The 25,701-nt window shown below is 38.6% G+C and overlaps 1 protein-coding gene across 9 annotated transcripts in view; it reads right to left on the bottom strand.

Annotated features, from left to right (window-relative positions):
* Positions 1 to 8,294: 8,294 nt before the first annotated feature.
* FHL5 (four and a half LIM domains 5) overlaps positions 8,295 to 25,701 on the bottom strand; it is a 29,367-nt gene continuing 11,960 nt past the window's right edge. For 2 of the 9 annotated variants that reach the window (XR_014691547.1, XR_014691548.1), the window contains 6 exons: positions 19,474 to 19,655; positions 16,818 to 16,992; positions 14,473 to 14,642; positions 10,994 to 11,180; positions 9,344 to 9,986; positions 8,295 to 9,180 (listed from right to left, as the gene is read on the bottom strand). Coding sequence is in view for 2 of the 9 variants with exons in the window: in XM_084514713.1 (XP_084370839.1) it covers positions 9,835 to 9,986; positions 10,994 to 11,180; positions 14,473 to 14,642; positions 16,818 to 16,992; positions 19,474 to 19,632 (843 nt within the window). In the remaining 7 variants the exon portion in view is untranslated. Of the gene's footprint in view, positions 9,987 to 10,993; positions 11,181 to 14,472; positions 14,643 to 16,817; positions 16,993 to 19,473; positions 19,656 to 19,730; positions 19,798 to 25,125; positions 25,512 to 25,701 lie in introns of those variants that run through there. The other 7 variants (XR_014691551.1, XR_014691552.1, XR_014691553.1 and 4 more) reach the window with 7 other exon arrangements.

Raw genomic sequence — 25,701 nt, 5'->3', positions numbered from 1 at the left:
CAGAGATATTGTTAAGGGCAGTCTATCTCTATTGTATCCAATCTTACAATAGAGTAAAGTAATCCTTTTTATCATAGCAGTTCCTCCTGGAATACACCAATTGAGAGTTATTTTTGACAGTTTCTGTTCTATGTAATTTTAAAATTCCCATCTGGCCACATAGAAGAAACAGTAGAAAGCAGATGGGTTTGAAAGGTTTCCCAGTTACTTGATAGCATCTATTATTCACCTCCTCCGGAGTGCCCATGGGAATGTGGCCTAAATGTAGCTCTCAAGTTGTTTGACCAGAAGTACTTAAACTCCCATCAGAGGACTCACTGCCCCTTGTCTTGCTATTGTCCCAGTCTCTGGGTGTCCAGCAGCATTTCTACAAACCCATTTCTCTATTGCTCCTCAGGAAAGGGACAGTTTTTGTCAGGGCTGGTCTCTGAAATCACAGTATTATTGGTAAAATCAATGAATGAGCTAAGTATCTTGCTTCCCATGTTTATTCTTCCAAGAAAACAAAGTAAATTGCTCAGAATACGGCATGCTGATTAATAACCCTGACTGTGTACCACCATGCTGAAAGTGGCTGTAATGGTACAGGATGCCCTTGTAGTGCAGTCTCAAGCAGACAGAGGTTAACAATGTCCCTGCCCTGTGAACACCTGCAGAAGCAACCTCTCCTCTGGAAACTCTGCATCCTGACAAACCCACATCTGATTCTTAGATAGAGCTGATATAGTTAAAGGGTGACTGCATTCATTTGCTGCAGCTGCAAATGGACATTCAGGATTCCCCAGCTGAATAACGTGACTATGGATGTTAGAGCTCTTCTCACGTGCTTGAGCCAATGAATATTTAATTACATCATGTCATATTAAAATATCTTTGGCAAGAAACATGCTGCTTTTCTTGCATGCAGGATGTACAAATTACCAAATAACCAAAACTGGATAGAGCGGATGCTAGGTTTTTGACATTCCTGGTGAGTGTGCTCACTGCTGCTCTCATGTCTAGAAGGGTGGTAATGCACAAACTTCCTTCTCTCAGGACTGTGTGTGCTTGAAATACTTGGTGGAGTGCTTCAGTACCTTGGTAGAGCTTTAACAGCTTTGAATCTAAGCAGAAAACGTTTGTAGCTTTCCTGTCCTCTAAGTAGCTGGAAGTGAGTGCTATGATTTAGCCTATAACCTTTCAAACAATATTTTCTTCTGGATAATTTAGACGCTCCTCCTCTCAGACCAATGGCTTCTGTGAATCCCGGTTTTTGTTTGTGCAGCCTCTCTGTGCCTCCCAAAAGGAAGCCTATCATAATTCCTCGGGACAGTGAGGCCCTTAACTATTTGAGTTGTGCAACTCCTGCACAACTGCTCCAGGGTGGCTGGAGACAGTGTCAGTGGTATGGTTTTTCATCACATCCATTGCAGAAGACAGGCTATTTAGCAGTCTTTACCTCTGCACTAAGTGTCTGTTGGATATCACATTTGAAAGGAAAGCTTGTGTTATTCTGCTAGCTGGTATATTCTTGCTTTAGGCAGTAAGAAAGTGGACTCCTGGTTCCCTTCCCTTGCTGTGAGTCTTCTGTTTGCTATAGACTCAAACCCCTGCTTTCTGAGGGCTCCCACTGGAAGTCAGTAAGTGTGAGGGGTGGAATAGGGATGTGACTTTGCTTCCCTCCCATGAGGAAATGGCGACTGTTTTTGTACCAGGAATGCAGCTGACTACTTGAGCCTCTGGGCAAAGGGGAAGTAAGGCAGGAATCATGTTAAGCCTTAATTCCTCTTTAATAGTTGTGGCAGTTTTAAGTTACTGTTGTTTAACTGTCAGGCTGCAGTTGCAGCTGAATTTCTGCCCTTGACCATTGCTTTTCGTCACACAGGGTGACTTTAATTTCAGTAATGAAAAACAATTAGAAGCACATAAAAAAACAGTATCACAACCTTATGTTCTGCCTGAATCTTTTCTCTGCAGTAAACAGTCCCGTGGCTTGCTTTCTGATGGAAAAAACTCCGTGTTCCTGAAACAGCTCTGCGGAAATCAGTGGGGGTCAGTTAAGGGGAGTAAGGCAGTTGGGTGTCATGCACCTCCCATGCTCGTCTCTGACCGCAGTGCATAAATCTGCAAAATAAATAACACTACAGTTGCTCAAAAAAGTGCAACGATCCTGCATCCAGGCAGATCACCCCTGCCTCAGACGTGAGGGCAACTTTTGTGGATGCTTGTGACTGCGATGGTTTACGGAGGTTGGCTGTTAATGCCAGTTTTTCCTAAGAGTGGTTGTAGGACAGGAACATGTGCCATCTAGTGGGGGTTGGCAGGAGGGGCCCGTGGGCCCAAGGCACGGGCAGAAGACAGAAATCCTGCTAAATCCTGCTTTAGACAAGGCTTGCGGGTTTTGGCGGTTTTCCAAAAATATGAAATGAGAATAAAAGCGACTAATCCTGGCTAATTCTGTTTAGGCTTTTCAGAGCTTGTCTCTGATCCCAGTGAGGAAATACCAGAATTAGAACTGTCCCTGCAGCTCTCCTGCATATTCAGGCAGACTCAAAGCCTTTACGTGAAATGGCCTCTGAGATGTTTTTCCAGGGAAGCCACTCCCCATCATCACCTGTGATCTTGGAGTGGATTGTGCCCTTGCAGTGAGCCCTGGCCTATGTCTGGGCCTCGCAGCCCTGCTTGCTTTATGGCTCTGTGCTGAATGCCTGGCCAAGACAGGGACCTTTCCTCTGAGGCTGGCCTTGTCAGGTTGGTACAGTTACCTCCATTTTACAGCTGACGGCCTGGAACATTACCCAACCTAAAAAGCTTACAAGTGTATTTCACCAAGCACCTACTATTACACAGGGCTTTGTACAAGCAAGGTAGGCCTCTGGCGTAACCCCTGGGTACTGGGGGCATGCAGCAGCTCTGCAAGGTGGGCAGCATGCTCTCCTGCACACCATGGTGAGATGGGTACAGCGGGGGCTGTATGAATTAGCCAGCATTACCGAAGTGGACCCTAAGGCAAATCTCTGTGGGCACTTAAGTAACATTGCCAAGACCCTTCATTATCCTGCAGCCCCAATCTGCACCATGCATTTGCTTGCCAGGAAATGTGTGTGCAAATCGTTAATGCAGAGGAGATCTAAGTGGACCAGTGGATCTTTGCAGGGATGACACGAGACATCTCTATGAGATAAAGTTTCACTTTTTATTGTCAATTAGGTTCTTGAATCAAAATCAAGCAAAGCACATGACCTGCTCAATGAAAAGGTTCTTTAGTATACTGCAAACATTATATATATATATATTTCACTTGCTTTGTTTTGTGAAATAATTTAGTTTTGACTGAAATCTTCTAGAGATGAAAAAGGGAAAGAGGAGAACAGGAGATGGCCTGAGAAAGCTTGGTAAAGAGCTCAACCAAAAGCATTTAACTTTGAGAGTGTTTTATAGGCAAATAGAAATATGCTTTAAACTGAAGGTCTCACTAAACAGTACTACACATGTTCCAGAAAAAAAAAAAAAAATAAATCAGTCAGGATTGGTTTACCTTTCAGTGAGTTAAGAGTTAGGACTGCAGTAAGGATTTTGTAGAAATTAAAAAAAGAACCAAGCTAACAAAGCATAAGTTGGCTATCACGAGAAATCTAGGACATTCAAGAGTTAAAGGTTAAAGAAATTCAAATGTTTAAAAACATTGGAAGGTGATATTCAGATGACCCAACTTGTCAGTTCTCTAAGATGGCATGAGAACAGGCCCTTGACAGGAGACTGGGAGACTGGTGTCCTAAGGATGGTCCTCTGTCACATACAGAGAACATGCTGGGCTACCATTTAGTTAACAGATTTATTACCAGTTTCTTATTACTTGGGGTAGGTGCTATTAACAACCTTTTACAGACATCTGCTTTCACAGCCATAAATTTCTACTCTGATTGCAGCCCTTCCAATAAAAATGAGCTTGTTTGCAAGAAATGAGCAGTCTTTTTTTTTTTTTTTTTTTTTTTTTTTTTTTTATATATATATATATTTCCTGTGAGAAACAAGAATGACAAAAAATGAAATTCATCAGAACTGGATAAAGACGTTTACATGATTTTGCACTTTTTTTTTTTTTGTTGTTGTTTAGTCTGCGCTCAGGTGGGAAATACGATTTTTTATTTTTTTATTTTTTGCTAATTAGTCTAGCAAAATCTGACCCCAAGTCTAAGGTGAAGATAGAGATGGCTAAATGAGGATCTTGTTAATATGCCTACCTGAGGCAAGCCTTTAATATAAAATTACTCTAAGCTGAACACTGGGGTTCAAATATAAGCAACTGTCTGAGGCTGTTTGGATTTTGTTACCTCCTGCTGGGGCAGTGCTCTATTTAGTAACTCTCCCAGGAAAGGTTTGTGACTGTGCCTTTGTGCCAGACTGAGATTCTTTCCCTGTTAACTGCTCTTCTGGTCATGTGTGGACATTGCACGAATACTCCTGAAGACTACCAGGACGTGAGCAGTTGGGTGAGCGGGAATAAGTGACTTGAGGAGGAGCTGAGATGCTTGAGTGAAATATTTGAACCCCTCAAAACCTGCTCTGTTTTTTAGTTACCTCTGTATCGGTGCCCAGTCTATAGGCAGGAACCAAGTGTTTGTTGTTTGTCCTCAAAGCCTCACACAGACTAAGCATTAAAAGGATTTGTGGCTCATGCTTTTCAGGAATGTGGTGATAATGCAGCCTCTTGCGTGCAGGAACTTTGAAGTTTAGGTAGTGCGAAAAAAATCTGCAGTGAATGAGATGAACATCAACCATCTTGAATATCTTATGGGAGAGGACAGTAAAAGAGCAGAGGCACAAGCTTATAAAACCAGATACATTATAACCAAGACAGAGATAGGGTTCATTATTTTGGATGTAATTCTGTACAATGGTTGTCCTTCTGACACTGAGTTAGTTTGCACTGAACAGATCCAGCTTCTTACGTGGCGTATTTGCTCACCATTGGAGATATTTGTGTGGCTGTGCTGTAAGGATATTGCTATCTGGTCTCATCTTCAGGGAGCCGCAGTAAGAACTCAGTTTAAAAATGCAGGATGTGGGAAGGAAACTGATACATGACCCTGTGCTGGAGGTACTCTGGATGTTTCAGCAATTCCTTAACATTTTTTTTTGACAGTTCTTGAAAATAACAACTCACTTTAATCAGGTACTTCATTGGCAGATGTCCCCTGCACTATTGAGTAAAGGATATCAGGGGAAATGGAGGCCAGTTGCATTTGTCAGTAAATCTGGAGGAGCAGAAAGGCAAGCCTACAGAAATATTGAAATGGATATTATTGGACACACGTTCTTTCTAACAAGCCAAGAAAAGCTTACTGATACAGGCCAAAGCAGATAATAATATCACTAGACCTTCCACTGCAGCCACCTATTGCCAATTGTATAACACCCCTGCAGTATGATAACTGCAGCCATGTCTGTCCTCCAAAGGTCTTATTGCCCTCTTGTACCTCAAAATACTTGTACCTTGTACATATGGATATGATGAACTGAAACTTCTGTTTAGAAATAGTAGTCTGTAACCTTACCAGGTGTTTTGTACTTTGATTTAAGTTGCCAGGTTTCCTGGTTTCCTGTGACTCAGTCCTTTAAAATTTTGGTAATTTGAGGGTAAAGAAGCATGCAGGCATACAAATATTTTCTCTATGAGATATTATTAACAAGAATGTAGAGGCTTTATTGCAGCATTCCTGCTTGATTTGTAAACAAGTTTGTTCAGGGTATGGACTTGAATTCCATCCAACATTTTTGCTTACAGAAATGATCTCCCAGCTTCCACTCAGGCAGTCAGTTAACATCACTTTCTTTCAGCTATTGATATTTGTCATTGTATAAATTTCACTGTTGCTTTTACTTGTCTTCCTAAAATACAGTATGCTGCTCTAGATCCATTCTGTTAAATGAAGCATGTTTCACAAAAGCTTTGACCAGGTGCTGAAACTGATGGTGAAGTCAATGAGGTCTTAGCAGATATCTCTTTCTGTTGTGATGAGGCCCATGAACTGTTTGAAACAAGCCTGGAAGATCTCACAAAACCTTGCTGCTCCCCCTCTAATGCACCTGGGGCTAGACTGTGCCACTCTTACCATCAACAACAAGGCTGGGGACAATATCCACTGGTAGACTACAACAGCCAGTTGAATATGCATACGCTGAAATACTGCAAAAAAACTACACTGCGATGTAGCACCCACTTCACTGATGTGGCCAGACCATGCTGTAGCTCTTCCCCGGTCTAGGTTCACATATCTTTCCAGAAAACCAGGGGACAAGGGAAGAAGAGAATGGAGGATGTCTAGCTGGTTTCATCTTGCATGTAAGTCATGGGTCTGGAGCATGTGCCTTGGCCTGGAAATGCTGGGAAATAATCCCACATTCCAGAGTTAAGTTACAGCTCGTGTGCATTGCCTGCAACAGCATCTGCTGAAAACATGCCATGATTTTAAAAGTAGTAGTCCGGGGAAAGACTGACAACTTCCTCTCACTGCATGAACTTGTCTCAGACTGAAAAATGTGACATTCAGAATTATGCATAGATAAGGGTCACTTGGTGATAATACTGCAGGGCTTGTCTGTGTATTTTAAGCATGTTCTTTCTGGGTGTTCTCTCAGGATTAGGCAGTGATTGAAGAACCTCAGCCTCAAGCACTGAGGGTGGTAATAGGGCACCTACTTCAGTCTTAAGAAGTTAGTCTCAAATAACAGTCCTCCTGCTCCCCTGAGGCAATTGTGAGTACAGCAGCATGTGATCAGGACATCAGAGACACCACTGTACCTTGGGACAATTTAGCTTAACCATAACAAAAGCAAGGTGATTACCTTAGAGTTGGGCAGCTGGGGAAGAAATAGATATATCTGAAAATAAAACACTACAATGTTAAAGAAAAGCACAACATTAACAAAAACAAATTGACCTACCAAAAAATAAATCCCTCAAACTTCCATCCTCTGAGGTTTATTAAACAAAATTGAATTGCATTGGAGTCTTTACCCTGATTATCCAGCAGTAAATCAAATGTTAGCAACAAGAACTGAAGCTGACCATCTGGCTATTTTGCCCAGTGCTTTGCTAACCCAGGCACTCATGCTGTATCTGCTGTTTCATGCAATGATCAAACAACGCTTAAAACTGACCACATAGTTCTGCCCCCCTTGGTTCCAAGCTCACCTACAAGCCTCAACATTACTTAGAAGCAGCCTTCTAATTTCCAGTTTCCAATACTGAGAGGTTTGCTTTCCTTTGTTCTTCAGCCAAATATAGCCTCTTAACTTACAGCAGCCTTCTTATACCCTCCATGATCTGTGGTCCTCTACAAAGATATGTGGTTTATTCTTGTAGCCCTACTAGGCTCCTATTCAAGTTGGGTTTCATCTATCATGAGCACAGGTGACCCAAATTGTGCAGAGTATTACTGTATTTATGTTTAGACATTAGCAGCTGGTGACAGAAACTAGGAAACATCAATCTAATACGTTATATAACTTTTATTCCAACTATTTATAGTGATCACATTTATTTCTTTTTATTACTCTGAAGTGAAAAGGCTCAGTTTCAGATTTGACTGTAGTGTATTTACTGCAGGAGAGATAAATAATTCAGTTAGTATTTCTAAAAATATAATTGGTTGATGAGTCAGAACAGAATTTCATTTTCATAAATGTTAAGGCTAGAAGATTGGGATTATCGTGATCAATGTGTGTGATCTGTGACTCTGCCGTGTCTTAGGATTTTGCCTGATAATTCCTGCGTCACTTCATAATTAAGCTAGAACATTGCTCAGACAAGAATGAATAAAGGGCCTGAGCTACATTCTTGCAATTTGCTGAATGTTATTTCACACAACAAAAATAAAAGGTATGCCCCACAAACATGTCTGCATTTGATGATTCATCATTTTCATTTAAAAATCTAAGACCATTAACATTTACTAATGGGATAATTTGTAATAGTTCAGTACACATTTTTAGAGCATCATACTTAACTGCACCACTATATATGTGTGTGTGTCTATATGCGTGTCCACACACAGTATATGTGTGTGTATATATGTATGTATACATTCATATATATATATATATATGTACCTTTTCTTAAGGCAATTTCTATTTATGGGAATTCAAGTTTTACCAAGAACCTGTATCAGCCATGTGCAATGTGAAAATAGAAAAGGAAGCAGCTGGGATTAAATGAAAAGGCATAAACCAATCGAACTCCAAACCCCAATAAAAGTTGTTGTGAAAAAAGAAACTGAAAAAAAAGAAAAAAAAGAAAAAAGAACAACACATAGAGCAAAAGATCAATATTTTATTGACTGGAAAACAGACTGCTATGTACTTGTTGGTCAGTCATTATCCATATTGATTTTACGCCACTGCAGTTCAGCTCTGCCTTACTTATGCTCACATGCTCTTTTTTTCTCCCTTTTACACTTAAAGTAGTGTCTGATTTCAATATGAATAAAGCCCTCTCAAGTCAGCCAAATAACTGTAAGCAATTAACATCAGGGTCTAAAGGAGAATGCATGGTTTTAAGAGATGTGAGATGACGAATAAAACAGCGCTGAGTGGTGCAGAACCACTGTACCATTCACCATGGCCTGGTAGATGCTGCAACATGAGTCAGACTGTTGTAACATAGAGTGTGAAACAAGGAAGAGAAAAAATGCTTGTAAATCAGTTCTAGATGACCTTTAATAATAGACAATTGAGCAATGAAGCTCAGCAAGGTATAACCTTCTCAAAGCCAGCTACCTAGAAATGAATACCTTGTACTGCAAGTGAGGACTGCCTAGCTTGCAATGGCAACATTACAAATTCTTGACATAATATTGGCAAATGCATGTGGTGCATGACAAAATGAATCAGGTATTGGCTCTGAAGAGCTTATAGCCTGCTACTGACAAGCATGCATTTACAAGAAAAAAAGCAGACTGAATAAAAGACAGCAATGTGGAAATGTCAAGGCCTTTAAGTGTCTTGATTGCTGGCAAATGGGTTTTGTGGGGAGCAAGACTGCAAAGTACAACTTTAAAGGGACAACTGTGAGTTGGTTCTTGTCCCTACTAATAAAAAGTATATTTTAAGTATGCATTTGAATCTCCAATGAAAACAATGGAGACAGAGTTTTAAGGCATATTAGCTATGGGAAACTGTACATTAGTACTATCCAATCTTGGGCAATACTTACCTCTTACAGTAGGTCAAAATATATCATTATGTTCTGAAATATTTATACCTAAAGAATTAAGTAAAATTAACCACTCTGGGGAGAGGACCCATCACTCAGTCTTTTGGATGACTAAAGTCATGGAAAACATTTAGTTTTCCGAGGAGCAATCTCAGTAAGGAGAGAAAAACAAAACAAAACAAAAAAATAACACTTTTATCCCTTTACCTGGCCCTGGAATGGACTTCTCTGACTTGGTGTCTCTTTGTGTACACCTACATTCTCTTTGTTAGGTGTGCTAATGCCTCATCATTACTTGTATGCCATATAGACTTTTCATACTTTTTGGTTCATGGGAGATGAAATGTAAATTTTTAAGCTTCTAACAGCAGAGTGCAGTATGTTACAAGGAAACATACTGTAGTTACATTTTAAATATATACTAATATTTTCTGCAGTTTTCTTAGCCAGTATGTGGCTATTTATTATTTTTATATTTTTAACAAGCAGTTCAGAACTATGATAGAATTAAACTGCTGCTTGAAAATTATGTGAATGACTAAATAAGTAGTGTGCTGTTTAGATGATTTTCTTATTACAAGTAACAAAGAACATGTTTAAAGAGTGAGAATAATGCATCTGTATAGCTCTCCACAGAACTATGAAGCAGAGCCACATTCGTTACAAAGGACATCATCCTGCTTAGTGAGGAATTCTTCGCCCACCAGTGAGACAGAGCATTTTGCACAGTTAAAGCATTCCCCATGCCACTGGCGCTCTTCAAATGAAATAAACTTGGCACCTCCAAGAGCTGAAAGAGATTATGAGAATGAAGATGTGAATCCGGTATTTCTGGACATGGTTCAGAAATGCAACAGATTGTTTTCAGATGTATGATCACATTGTTATTCATACAGCAGACAAATTAATGAACAAAAATCCATAGTCTGAAATGCCCTTTTTTAGCTGAATTGAAAAACAAAACAAAACAGAAAACACAAAACAACAACAAACAAACAAACAAAAAATAACAACAACAAATAACCAACCACTTTAAGATAGTGAGATAAAATAATAGTGAGATACTGGGAAATATTTTAAGTAAAGCTATAAGTCACTTGATTGTTTTCATATCCCATTATGAACTCTGAATGGAACAAGTTTATCAGAATGTCCATTAAGGTTTGCAGATCTTCCCAACAAACTCTCATGAAAATTATTTGCAATGCATAGATACATATAGTTTCTATACAATACTGAGTGAGACTTAATTATTTTCACCAAGTATCTTCAAGATAGTGTCTTTGGGAAATTTCCAGGTCATGGAGTTTCCAGACCATGGAAGTGCACAAGGATGCATACAATAGAGATTTGTTATGTTTGGCAAGCTCTTGAACTTGACAGGTGTGCCTTACCAGCAGGCAGTTACCTCACATCCAGTTTTATCACATTTGTATTTAAAAACAAAGGCAAACCAATTACAGCCATGAGGGACTTGTGTGTATTGGCTGAAGAGGAGCCAAAAATGCCTTTTCATATATTCTTGGGATTCTATGCATTTTTAGTGCATAAAGTGCTAAGTCAAGTGATGAGAGAATGTTTGGCACATAAAAGAGCACAGCATTCAGGGAACACGTGTGATCAGTATGTCCTAGTGAGACGTGTTGCATTTGACAGAGAGGGGGTCTCTCCAGTACCTAGCTCTCTCTGTCTTTAATTATGATGGGACTATTTTTAATGCCATTTTCTACAGTAAAGATTTTGAGATGAGACTGATGAGTCCTCAGTGTCTAGTCCCTTCTAAAAGATAAGACTCACCTGTAATAGGTTTCTTGCAAGCAGCACACTTCTCAGCATAAAATCTGCTGTAACAGTCTACACAGTATGGGTACTCATCTTTGGAGATAAACCTTTGTCCAGACAGTTGAGTTTTACATCCAGCACAGACAAAGCATTCTTTATGCCAAGGCTGGTCATGGTAGGTCACTCCCCCAGAAGTTATTACCTAACATATTGATAAAAAAGGACATAGCAATAAAACAAAGGCATGAATCATGAAGGATTATCAAGTGTTTCATAAGTCCTTCCACTTGTTTTCTCTCTTCCAACATGCACAAGTGAAGAGAGAGACAGTATGGTTATGTTGACTATTTTTCATCTGGAAAACTCAACTAAGACTTCATCTGAAAACCTGACTGATATGAATATACCAGTGTTCTGTTATTTTTGATTTCTTATCACAGAATAACCTTATGGCTAGTAATGAACAGGTTGGCTTGTCATGAATTTTTTCTATTACCCATCTGGGTAAAGGCTGAGCATCAGGCATACTCTCAGTGCAACAATTCTGTGATGGACAGTGGCTGATAGAAATGACGATGCGAAAAGGGCTAATCTCCAACTGGAATCGATATTTTGCTGTCTCAAAATTGAAGCAGCATTTTAAGTAGGAGGAAAAAGACAGTAAAGAGGCAGAAATGAGACAGAAAGGAGATCTACATTGTCAGAAAAAGGAAAAATAGTGTTTGTCACTGTCATCAAATGTCCATTCCCTGCAACTCGCTCACAGCTCTCCACTGGTTATTTCTGAAGAAGGAAATTTCCAGTTGCTCTAAGGCTTCCATATGTGCAGTAAAGAGTAAGTTTCACAGAAGTTTTGAGGGACTGTTTAAAGGAATTTCTCTAGAAATAAAAATGAGCTCTAAGATGGTGTTTCTACCACCAAGACACGTATGACAGTAAATGAATAGATGAGTGAGTGAATAAGTGAGTGAATTAGTATAGTTAGAACAGGAAAAGAAAGACTTGGAGAAACTTAATTAAATAAAAATAAGGCACCATGACAATTTCCTGGGAAACACAGCTTCATGAAAATAAAGAATTATACTGGGTGATGTCAGGCAATAAGAAATTTAAATGGTTCCCAATCCTCTTAGTATTCTAGTATTGGGTTACAATAAAAGTTAATCTGTCTTTCCATTAAAATCTCAAAATTTCCAATGTTTTTTCTCTGGCACAGAATTGAAGACTTCAGCAATTCAGTCTCTTTGAGCTCACTTATTTATGGAAACTGATGTAGTTTTATTTAGTAAAATTGTTTTAGTATGCATGTAGTCTATTTGCATTCCTATAGTTTTTAAGAAGCAAATCCTGATTATTTCATATAAATGCTGTTAACCTCAATTTCTCTAGTAAATATGGAGCAGAATTACTATATTTGTCATGTGATCATTTAATGCAAATAAATGGCTATATATAGAGGCATAGGAATATCTGGAGGTATTTTCTAAAGTTTAACTGTTGAAGAAAAAACAGGAAACAGGTTTTGCTTAAATTAAAGTGTTTTGTTAGAAGTGGAAGTTTACAACTAACCAGTAAATAAATTTAGAAGTTATAAGTCATTTGAATTGAAAAAAAATAATTTTTTTGCCTCTGGAGTGGTAGAGATACTAAAGAATAAGTGAAATTCTACCATAAAAAGCAGATTAAAACATTTGTTAGGCAGCAGTATCACACCAGAATAATGCAGTACTTCAATTGTTTTCACCATCCAGAGAATTTTAAAACATGAGAAACTGAGGGAGGGAAAAATTTATTTGTATTTGGGGGAAGAAAGAAAAGATCATTTGAAAACAGGTTTTCTGGTAACCACAGTGGAAACCTCATGTATTGAAACAGTGTTACTCTTGACTTGTATTATCACAACTAAGTATTACTTATTCTGATTATTGCCTGATACATTTCAAGAGAAAACAATGTTTGACCTTGAACACCTTTGTCAGCTAAGGTGGCCGATTTTGCATGTGAAAACATCTGACAAATGTAAAGAGAGGCATATTTATCAAGGCAAGGTCAGTTGTTATCAGGAACGAAGGGTTTTAAAAAACTTTCTGTAAAATTTCAACCTTTGTTAAAAAAATCACAACTAATAAAAAAATAAAAGTATTTGTTTTTGTCAACAAATATAATTAGGCTTATATTAATATTAGCTAGAATAAAATGGCAAATGCTGTCACAGTTAGTTTTCAGTGTCTAATATCAATACCAAAAGGAAGACTTGGCTCTTCCTATCCATTCACCAGACATTTTGCGTGATCCAGCATCTTCCTCCATGAGCAATAATGCCCCACTAAGGAGCACAGGCATCTTTGTTATGAATTTAAAGTTAGGTGGTGTGACACCCTCGTTACATCCTATTTCTCCAGTGTTAGGAAACCTAGTGTCTTGATATAACTTTGCTGTCAGGAAAAGAATTAATGTCTTCCACAGGAGTAGTTATTTAAAATATAGCACTGTTTCCCATAGATCCTGAATTACTGTGAACAAGTCACTAAACAGAGACACACCATTTTTTTGTTACAAATGCACATCTCTTTTTTGTTGTTTACCTCTGCTATTCCCCAGGCTTGTTTTACTGAGCTATCTAAACATACCATAATCTCTGGTGTATTTATTGCCATAATTTGCACCCAACATTTCCATAAATTCAGAAAGTTAACTGGCATTCCTATTCTATTGTTAAAAGACTGAAACAGAAAGGGAAGTACTAAAACTTCCTAACTTCCACATAACTGGCGGGTCAGATGTGGGAGCTTAAGCTCTTTGTATACTCACAGGTGCTCTCCTGAATATCTTGAGAGTTCTACTGATGAAAAAAAGACTAAAAGCTTCTAATTTAAGCATCCACATTAAATACTTTAAAACAGGTGATATGAATACCTGTTGGAGAAACAAAGCAAGCTCCAGGTGCTCCTGAAAAGCAGCTAACAGCAATTATAAATAGCTGTAGTTACAGGCAATAAGAGTTCTGCTGATCTCAAGATTGTTTTCCTCTGTTCCTTATCTGCTTTTAGAAAAGCACTTTAAAGTACTAAAAGCATTATTTGTTGACAAAAACTGTAAGGAAACAGGGATAAAAGAAATATATTCTTACTTTATTAAAGCTTGTTAAGCATATAGTCTGAACTTTCATCCAGCTATGTGACTTGTCCTCATAAGCTCTAATGTGTAAATTTTTTATTTATTTTTATTTTTATTTTTTTAAGCTTTGGCTTTTTTACAGAAAAGAACTCATCTAAGAATTCATGTTCTCTACTGATAATCTCTTTTGCCCATTATGACTTAAATTTCAGACTTCTAGATGAGAATGGAAGTAAGAATTTACATAGGTTATTTTAAGCCTGAACTTTAAAGATTGCAGAAAAAACTGTTAGCATAGTTTTTGCTGTTGGACAATCTGGTCTTGACTTGACCAAAAATAACATGCCAGCACAGTGAAATTTCTCCATTGTAATTACCTTTTTGCAAGAGTAGCAATGGTGAGCAAATTGCTTCTCAAAACAGGGCACACAGTAATTCTCGTTGTCTTTGGTGATCAATGGTTTTGTTCCCAGTGGTTGCCGGCAATACTGACAAACAAAACAGGATTCATGCCAGGAACTTCCCTTAAATTCCATTTTACGAGAACCTGCAAAAATCATTACAAACAATGGTCCCAAATACAGCCTTGTAACAAGAGTTTTAAATGTCAGGAAGACTCCTATTTTTAGTATTTTTATCTTAGTATCGCCTACCTCAAAAAACACTTATCCTTAACGCCATAGGTTTTACAAGAGCATATTTAATCTCTAAAACACATTCAATACCATACAGTCACATGGCAAAAGACATACCAAACTGTGACTTTTTTTTTTTTTTTTTTTTTTTTTAGTCTTTACTTATATGACTCTTAGAGTTTCTGTTCTGTGATACAATTCAGCTGCTCAAAGTTTTTCTCACTGCAAGGACAAATGCAATTCCAAAAGGAAGTCACTTAGTTAAATGTCTGCTACACCAGTTTCAGAGCTTTTAAGTTGTGTACAGGTGCACTGTACACCTTAATGTAGATGTGGAAGCCTAAAATATGCACACATGTCCGAAAATGACTCATTCAGTGACTCTCCACCATAGCTTCCACCTCTGCCAGTAGCATCAGACTGCAAAGAGAGGTGCCAAGCACTTTACCATCCTTTCTCAAGGAAGGAGAGAATTGATGATGTAACTGATTAATCACGGAATACTTGCTTTCTGGACTGTGGGTTTAGAGGAAAGAGAAACTATTAGTTGCACTTAAACATAAAGGGTTTGCAGCTTCCTCCTGGTGATCAGAAGGCTAAATTTGCTATCTTTGCCTACAGGGTCTTTTCAATATACAGCTAGCAAGCTGAAGAAGAAGTCAACGATTAACAAGGTAGGAACTGGTTAGCATCACTTCAGTTCTTTGCACTGTTATTCCTACCCTCAACATTTGCTGTGAGGATTTAGTCTCCTAGACTCTAGGACAAAATCGACAAGTTGGATGGTAGAAGAGGGTGGGTTGGGGTGGGGGGAAGGTGTTTATTTTGAGTTTCTCGCTGCTCTAGTCTGCTAGTGATAGGCAGTAGGTTTCATTAATCTCCCTGTGCTGAGTCTGTTCTGCCCACAACGATAATTGTTGAGTGATGTCCCTGTCCTTATCTCAAACCTTGAGCCCTTTTCATCATATTTTCTCCCCTTTTTTCTTCAGAGGAGGGGAAGGGGGGAGAGTATATTGCCACAAATACAACTTTAACCTGCAATGAAAACGAAAATAAATACAATAGTACTAGTACATAGTTTTATTAACTCTACAGGTTAAACCAAGACATGTGTAACCTAATATCTATATTAAGATGATAATTCTTCACAGCCTGGATCTTATTGTTTGGCATGAATCTGAAAAATAAACTTCCTGTGTTGCTGGTAAGTTTACTGATGTTCTTGGCCAGAGGTTCCCAATCTAGTAGTTATGAGACCAAGGCACATAGCTTGCTGCTGGTATTTGGACCTATATGCGTGATCTGTAAGAGGATGTAAACATTGCGGGTTTCCAGAAGTTTGCGACCCACTCTCCTTGGCAGACTACTCCATTTTGGCACACAAACTGCTCTTGCTTCTCTTAGAGGCAGCCTCTGAAGAGGCAGATTTAAGCAGTGTCTCTGTCGCATTAGCTTTACTGGTGTGGAAGCAATGAAAGACCTAGACAAACAACTACCAAAAACTGAGAAGCGGTTCAGAGGAAAGTGCAAAATTTTCAAAGTTGCTCACGTTAGGAAATAAAACTATTGTAAACAAATCTGTATGTGTTTTTTAGTAAAAATGTTGATAATGATTTGAGCATAAAACACCATGTTTTGACAATTAAAGCAAAAGATATTTCTGAGGGAAAGAAATGGTTATAAAGACTGTGAGCCAGGTCTGATACTCAAGGTCTTGCCAAGGCGACAGACAAAATGCAGATGTCTTGTCTAGCCCTGCACTCCTGCTAACGATCTCTGTTTGTCTACCTACACTCACAGTGGGATACACTTCCTAAGAACTGCAGGCAGAATCAAGGACTCAGCATGAACACATCTTTTTCTATTTTGAACTCTAATATTCTTTATAAGGATTCATAAGCCCTGCTAGTGCTAGACCAGAGGTGTCTGTCTTGCCTCTTTAATGCTGGCAGGGTACTACAAGAGGGAGATGCAGTCACCCGCAAGCTGTTTTGAATGTCAAGGATTTTATAGGTGGGTTATTAAAGGATGTGATTTTAATTAAAAATGCAGTTCCATTTTTCAGTGAAAGGTCCTTGTTGTCTTACCAGGCATAATGGTCTTCTGACAGTGGAAACACTTAGATGAATACTCATTAGAGTAGCATTCAGTACACAGCAAGAGCTCATCCTTTGCAGCAAATGGTTTCTCCACCAGAGAGCGACTGCATTTGGCACAGTTGAAGCATCTCTCATGCCAGTGGCGGCCTTTGTAGGCCAGATCCTTGGAGAAAGTATGTCCATGTTAATGAAGACGTTTCTTTACAGTGTTCTTTTTTCCTCAGCTCCTCCCAGAAATAAAGTGAAAAATGCAGAACATTTCGATAGCAATTCAAAGAGAATACAGTTGCATCCAGCAGAAGGTGTGTCAGCCCTCATAGTCTCTGTGTTAGGGTATATTGTAACTCTCTCGTACAGGATGTTAGGATCTGCTTTGGCACAGGCAATTGAAGCAATTGTTCTTCCCTGTGCAACATCAGAGCGATGTTTATATTGGAAGACCAATCATATATTTTTACAGTTGGCCTTCAAGGGAAAGCAAGTAATTAACATTTTTATGTGCACAGGCCACCTGACAAGAAATACATTCTCTGTAGACTTTTAAACAGAACTTCATGCATTTTTTAATGTTACTGCTTTTTCTTCCAGCTGACTCTACATAACACTAAAGAAAGATCATATTATTGCAGAGAGCAAGCAATTAAAATCTCATTAATTGAGAAAAAAATGATTCTTAGGAAGAGTATTAAAAAATCTTTGCTTTTGTTTACACCTAATATAAGTCCTCCTAAAAAGCTGGCAGAAAGATGTTTGTTTAAGACTCAGCAGGCTTAGAAGATGAAAAAGCTAATAGTATATGTATGAGATTTCCACTAAGAATTCACAAAAAGAGCAAACACCAGATTTTATTTTTCCAAGGTTAAAAAAACAAGGGAAAAATGCATCACCAAAAAAAAAAAAAATCCGTAAAAAATAAACCAGACCCTTCCAGGTCTCCTTTATAAGTAAAAAGCTCAAAAGGGCAAAAAGCCAATCTCATTTTTCTAGTTTGTCAGTTCCCCACCCCTTAAAATGCTAAAATGAGAAATGAAATACATACCAGGCGTCATTTTTAGGAGGTGCTGAGTGTTTACCACTTTCATTTGCTTTAGCTAGAACCCTGAACCATTTAGAAAATGGGCTATCACCCCAGAGCAGCCTGAGGCAAAGAACTTGTAAGACGGAGAGGCAGAGATCTAAGTTCTACATGTAGCACCTTGGCAGAATTGGTAAAACCAGCTGTAGGCCTCTGTGGACCACTTCTCATACTGTGGCTCTCCTTTCATGTTATCTCTGCTTTTTTTTTTCTCTCAATTTTTCCTCCTAGTCAGTCAAAAGACATGATTTATTTTATTTTATTTTATTTTATTTTATTTTATTTTATTTTATTTTATTTTATTTTATTTGATTTGATTTAGTTAATGATCTTTGATATCAGTAGCCCTGCCATTTAATTTTAAATTGTAGTAGTAGAGTTATTGAGGGCAGAGTGTAAGTTCTCCTGGTGACCCTGACTGGAGCTGCACATAGAAGTTTGCAGTTGAAAAACACTGGTGAGTGTTTGAAAACAATCATCATCCAAATTAATGTTTTCCTTTGATTCCTTTATGGAACTGAGCTATACTCAGATAATGTACTTTGAAAACCATCAAATATGTTGACCAGGGAGACCTCCCAAGAGGCTTATTTTATTAACTTTATGGCCCAGCATTCTTTGTGACACAAAGGGAAAAGGTTTAGTGATGAGACTCAGTAGACCAGGTTGATGGTTGGACTTGATGATCTTGAAGGCTTTTTACAATCTAGATGATTCTATGATTCTTTTATTTCAAAAGAACATAGACAAAATGAGCATGGGGAGAATGTGAGCAGTACATACTGACCTCAGCAAACCAGGGTGTTTTGACAGGTTTCCTTTCAAGTTAAAACTATATATATATATATAAAAAAAAAAAAAAAAAAAAAAAAAAAAAAAAAAGATGTCTTGCAGTAAATTCAATTCAAGAGTACTGGAAACCCTGTGAAAGGCCACAGAGGAATTCATAATATTAATTATTCTCAGAAAGGGGAGAGGTGGAAGGAAAGTCAAGTCCAGAAACACTGCCTCTAATGTTTTCTCTGAGAGACGAGCAAAGTGGAAGTTAAAATGAAAACACAGCATTTCCAAAATTCAGAAGGCACAAAATACATATTATAAATATTGCTTCTTTTCAGCTTGACATCTGTAGGTCAACACACCTGCAGTCAAAGTATTTTATACAATAGTTGAAGTCAATTTTTCCAATGCATGTCTCAGATATTCTAAAGCTTCTCTCAACCTGACCCACTGAACTCCTTTGGCACCCTGCTATTCCTCAAGCACTGTGGTGAACATCTTCTTTTTGTGAGTGAGCAGAGATGGATAGAATCCAGATGTGGTCCATGCGGACACCACAGCTTTAACTCATGCTTGAAGTGTATGTATGCACAGATTTCATCATTTAGAAAAAGCCCTGAAGCTTTTCTATTCTGGGAAAATAGCTCTGCTGTATACATATGTACAATCACTATGCTTAGGTTTCTTCACTAGCACAGGAGTATGTAGAGGGACTGATATAGAATCCATCCTTTAAAAAATGGGATTTGTGTGTAATCTAAGAAAAGACCAAGGAAGTTAAATCCTTACCTTAGAATCACACTCAATAGGTTTCTTGCACTCTTCACAGGGGTTGGCAAACAGGTTGTCATAACATGTGACACAATAAGCATTTTCTTCCCTTAATGCATACTTCCTTCCACGAAGAGACTGCAGGCAGTAATGACAGTCTGTCTGATTGCTGGTCATTCTGGTGGGGTTTTCCGGGTGATCTGGAAAGATGGAAAAATCATGTAATTGAATGAATGGCAGTTTGCTTGCCCAAATAATACATACTGCTGCATTACCTGTGAAAGTCAGTATAGGTGTGTTTTAGTCCTTTGCAGTGCTCTGGATTTCTAATTCTGGGCTGTTCTGTAATAAAATGACAGTCTTTAATGACAAATACTATATATTTTGTTACCTAAATAATGGGGAGCAAGAAAGTTACTTCAGCTTAGTTGACTGGCATTTACAATAAGTCAGGTACCTGAAAACGAAGGTGCCTTTGTGTTCTGTATCTACAACTACTGATGTCACGAGCATTATGGATGCTGGATGGTGTGGCATGTTTTATTCAGAAATCAAGGAGTTGAGAGAGAAATGAGAATTCAAAAATTAATCAAACTGTGGAGTTAAAAGGCTGTAAAGAAATGTCAAGCACTTTCTGGTGTTCTCCTGGCTCTCCCTTCTCATTCCTGTCTTTCTGCTCATTCCTGTATTTTCAACGTGTTCCTCCCCACCCAAACCAACCAACCAACAAAACAGAAGGAAGACAAAGGTCTCCAAGCTTTATGACTATTTTTGCATAATCCCAACTGTGCTGCTAATACTTGATGGCAGTGTAGGGTAATAAAAATACCCCTGGGTAGCAAAAAATCAAAATATAAAAAGAAATAAACAAAATAAAATCCAAGCAAAATTATAACTCAAAGCAAGTTTGTCTTGTTGTTATTGGAAAAGATTGTTTTTACTTATACATTTCTGTATTGCCAGATTCCCTGTTGGCAGAGCCAAGACACTGTGAGATAGATGATATTTCTGTGCCAGCCAAGTGCAGGAAATACCACAAATCTATTGAGATCCAATTGTATGAATTTCCCATCCTTCAGTTTTTCAGGCTAAAGAGGCTTGGATAAGTATCCAAACTTTAGCTGCTTATAGTTCAGTTACTGATGAATATTTTAAGGATTGTGGAGATGCAGACTTTTTTCAGTCATCTTGTTACTGGTTGGATCATCAGCACTTTGCTAAAATTGGGTCTTGATTCCTGGGAATGAAAGACGAAGAATCCAGAAAGTTCCCAGTGAAGCAAACCCAGAAACATCTGCTGGATTCATTGGATTGCACTCTTCATTAAACTCATCAGTGATTGTCACTGCATACAGTGCCAGCAGTCATAAATTTTAGATTGAAAACAACTGGGGAAGGTCTCCTAAAATACTTACATATCAGTGAATTTGGGCAGCTGAAATCTTTTTACGCTGACTAATGGTGCAAGTTAGTTTATCTTAACCAGATGCAAGGCCTGATAGCAAGGAAGAGAAACATATTAGAAACAGGATTTGAAGGATCACTTACCACCACAGAGCTTACATATAATCCACTTAGGAGAAGTCACTCATACTTGTTTGTATATATTCACTAGCTATCTTATACACATGGTTCAGCTTTAAAAAGGCAATTAACTTTTTCTGGGTTTCTGGTTTGTGAGATGTAATCCAAACTGATAGCTTCAACTATGAGAAGGAACAGTTACTGGAGGTCTCCACTGGCACTAATGCATATAACCAGGAATTTATTAATCTATTCCTAGAGGGGCTGTAGTAAGCCTGTGGAAAAAGTGGCAGGGAGAGAGGCTATAATGCTTATCTCAGACCAAAAGTAATGACTTGTTTATTTGGCACAAGCTATGGAAAACTAGTTCCTGTAAATTGAAAATCTTTGGAGTTGAATTGATTTACTGTTTTTTCTGACTGCCCTAAATCTTAGTGCTAGCCAAGACAGAGTGTAGTAAGGAAATCAAATAATCTGTAACTCAGATCAGTGGGAAATGTGCTTTCTTAAAAATATTAAAGATGTATTTTACGTGATAACCTTGGGATAATAGTATTTCCTTAAGATCAAAGAGAGCTTTGAGTGTGCAAAGAATAACCAAAGTATGAGTGAAAATGACATCCATCATGCAACACATATAAAAACCAGGCACAGTGCAGTAATTCAGTGCATGATCCATACACAGTTTTCACTAAAACCAAAGTTAAATTTTGCTCATTTTCTTCTATATTGGGAAATTCTTCTAAATTGGTGGTTATAGAGACAGTCAAGAAGGAATGCTTGTGGTTAGCTGGGCTCCGCGTTGAAGGTCATAGGACAGGCTTGAAACTGTGTTTCAGAGGAATTTTATTTATTTATTTATTTATTTTGGGGGAGTTAGAATCATGGAATGGTTTGGGTTGGAAGGGACCTTAAAGATCATTTAACTCTAACCCCCCTTGCCATGGGCAGGGTCATCTCTCACCAGACCAGGTTGCTCAGAGCCCCATCCAGCCTGAACACCTCCAGGGATGGAGCATCCACAGCTTCTCTGGGCAACCTTTGTCAGTGCCTCACCACTCTCGTAGTAATGAATTTGTTTATCATATCTGATCTAAATCTCTCCTCTTTTAGTTTAAAGCTGTTATCCTTTGTCGTATCACTGCACTCCGTCCCCAGCTTTCCTGTAGGCCCTCTGTAGTTACTGGAATGCCGCAACGAGGTCTCCCCAGAGCCTTCTCTTCTCCAGGCTGAACAACCTCAACTCCCTCATCCTGTCATCCTGTCTTCATAGGAGAGGTGTTACAGCCCCTTGATCATCCTCATGGCCCTCCTCTGGACTCGTTCTAATACATCCATGTCCTTCTTGTGCTGGGGGCCCCAGAGCTGAACCTAGTTCTCCAGGTGGGGTCTTATGAGGGCACAGCAGAGGGGGAGAATCACCTCCCTTGTCCTGCTGGCCACAAATCACCTCCCTTGTCCTGCTGGCCATGCTGCTTTTGATGCAGCCCAGGATTCGTTTGACTTTCTGGGCTGCAAGAGCACACTGATGGAATTATGTCAGAGTTATGAACTAGTTAGTTATGAAATGCCTCTGAGGATAACCCTGACCAGACTACCTTCCTGATTTCCTCTCTGCTGAATCAGTTCCTCAGCTTCATAACAGTTTCACCTCAGCCTACAAGTGGTGATGGTAAAATCCTAACAGGACAAATATGATGAACTTATCTATCAGTTATAGTGGGTTGTGTTGCACAAAGCTCATCAAAAAATAGCTTCAGATATCTGCAGATACATCTCTTTTGGTGCTGTTGTTGTTTTTTGTAATGAATGGCAATAGGTTTTAACGTTATTGAAACCTCTCTATACTGAACTATTTTGTTCAAAATGTGGCTCTCTTGATTTTCTTCCCCCCCCACCCCAGGCCAATCTATTTCAGGAAGCCCAGGTTATGCGTTTGCACAAGATGCACTATTCTAATAGCTAACAACTTCCAAATCTGTAAAGTCCTCCTTAAAACCTATATGGGTATGCTAACAAAGTCCTATTACTCTTGTTTTATAGATGACAGTGGTTGCTGAAGAACATAAAAAGAGTATCCCCAAGACCAGATTCAAAGGCAGAGGGTACCCTTAGGCTGCTCCTCAAGTAAAGCCCTCAAGTCTTTGAAAGTTTTCTTCAGAAAGTCTTCAGAGTTTGACCATGATTAAATAAGACCATGTTTGGGTATGAAGCATAGATGGTATGAAAAAGAACTATTATTATTATTATTTTTTTTTTTTTGTAAATCCTTTGGCAAAGGTCTGGGTAATCTTTGTGAACTGCTTTTACCCTTAGACAATACAACAAAAAAGTGAATCTCGGCTCCCCCAGCCCATTTACCCTTGCTCCAGTAAGTAAATCATGTTACAAGCACCATGTAGTTAAGTAGAATGTTTTTCCTGTGCTTTGATCCTGATCTCTAGAGAAATGTGTTTACTTTAAGTTTGCTGGAAGCTAGACTCCGTGTTTTGAAGGTCGGTTCAGAAATCTCTGGAGGTCTGGTGCTATTCACTCTCATGGAATGAAATGCTGACTCCAGCATTCCAGCTGCTCACTTGCGTCCTAAGCACAGGGAGAGACTGCCATTTCTTCATTCCTTGGGAAAAGATGATTTTGTTATCTAGATTGGAGCAAAGCTAAAGTACAGCAGATTTTTGTGTAGATAGTAGGCACAGTCATGCGACGCCATTTGTACTGTTAGGATACTCCTAGGGCTGCACAGAGATGTTGCCAAGGATGTGAGGATATTGCAGCTGATGTCCCTGGGGTCAGATCTGAGAATGCAGCAGCCTCATGGTATAAATTATAAAGCAGCTGAAAATAAAACAACAGAGTTGACTAGTCTGCCTAGTGTTCTAACAGATTAAGCTAGAATTTAGCTACGACAAATTAGGAGAGGGACTTTCTGTAGAGTCGAATGGTTTCTTATAAGATGTAGAGCACTGGAAGTCTTCTAGCACAGAGAGCCATAATAAAATGGTTGCCAAGTCCACCCAAACCTAAATAAATGGTTCCATAAATGTGGAACCATCAGGAAAGGAGTGCTAGTTTTCTCACCGGACCTAAGAAGCACATCCATAATGTTAACATATCTCTTAATTTATTTTAATATTCTCTGTAGATGTGATAATACACCTTAGATTATGTAAGCATAAAAAGCACAAACATAAATCCTACTTAGAAGGGAATGAATATACATATGTATTTACTTAGATGCATGCATGTAAAGATGTATCTTCTGCTTTGAGGTGATTTTAATGGATTATTTTTTGATCTAAATAAGGCTGCCATTAAACTACATCATCTTTTTCATTAAGAGCATACCAGGAATGGAACAGGGCTCTCTGTTAGGCTCTAAAACTGTCATGAATAAAGAAAAGTGATAGCAAAATAAATTATTGCAACAATGAAGGGTAAGTAAAACAAATCGAATTATTACAAGGGTGACACCCCTGCAAGCTATTCCAGACACACTTTTACTTTCAGTTAAGTACGTATTTTCATCTTGGAACATAATTTTGCTTATTCACATGCACTTGCTGATTTAATTTTCCCTTGTGTGTGTGTGTCTGTGTGTGTGTGTAAGCTGCTGGACAATTCATCGCATACTTTTACAAAATACCTTAGTGACTCAAAGTTACAACTGCATTATAAAGCCAACATCATTATGATGAAAAGTACCTAAGAATGCCATTATTTTATAAATGGAAGTTTTCAGCAATGTTCTCCAAGAAACATTTCAGAGATTACAGTTTTTGATTTCTCTGCATGATTGCTACCCCCTAGAAATTTGTTACTTTATTGTGCTTTTTTAACCCCCTACCCCTCAAAAGGAAAAAAGAACAAAACCAAACCAACCAAAAAAAAAAAAAAAAGCACACACACACAAAAAAAAAAAATCACAAAAACCAAGGACAATTAAATGGATGTCTTATTTTCAAAACATTTACAACATCCTTGCTTTCTCTCCTCCCTCCCTTAGAGTAACTGCAGTTTTCCTAGTGATACCCTGAAGTTATATTTGAGTGTTCAAAGATACCAGAATATTTGCTCTTCTAAAAATGACTAGAGAAGCAATAGGAACCAGGGACATAAAGCACAAATCAAGTCAAACCGTGTACTTACAGGAAAGTACAGACAGATGTTAACTTTGAACTAGCCGTTTTAGCTCAGTGGTGCAGCACACTGGTTCAGAGTCCAATCCTGAAGGCATTTGAGCAGGTGCAGAGCTCTCACTGACAAAGTCCTGTTTTCAGTAGCCAGGATGGCCATGCTAAGCAGGGCTGTGCTGTATTGACATGACTACAGTGCTTCAAGGTCCACCAGTGACAGTGATGTGGTGGACTGTCTTGGCAAAGCAGCTCATTTAGAGCTTGATCTAATAGTGGCACCATACTGCGTTGTACCATGTTCGCACATTCTGTGACCATGAGCGAAAAGGGCAAGAGCTCTGGCTTAACTGGGGGATTGATCACCCCAAGTATTGTGCAATTTTCTCCTTAATTGGTATTGCTGTCTGCTTTGTTTACGCCATGCAAATTCAAACGTTGGTGTTAGTCATCTAAATTCTTCCTTCATCCCAGTAGTGCAACATAATTTACTACTTACTTACTCAAACTTCAAGCAAGCACACCAGAGCAGTGAAAACGCCTGGACTAAAGGTGTGCTGTCTTGCAGACATATAAAAATTCTGTTGCAGCA

Source organism: Aythya ferina, assembly GCF_964211825.1.
Source record: "Aythya ferina genome assembly, chromosome: 3".
NCBI classification, from domain to species: Eukaryota; Metazoa; Chordata; class Aves; order Anseriformes; family Anatidae; genus Aythya; species Aythya ferina.
This window is presented reverse-complemented; position numbering and strand designations above follow the sequence as displayed.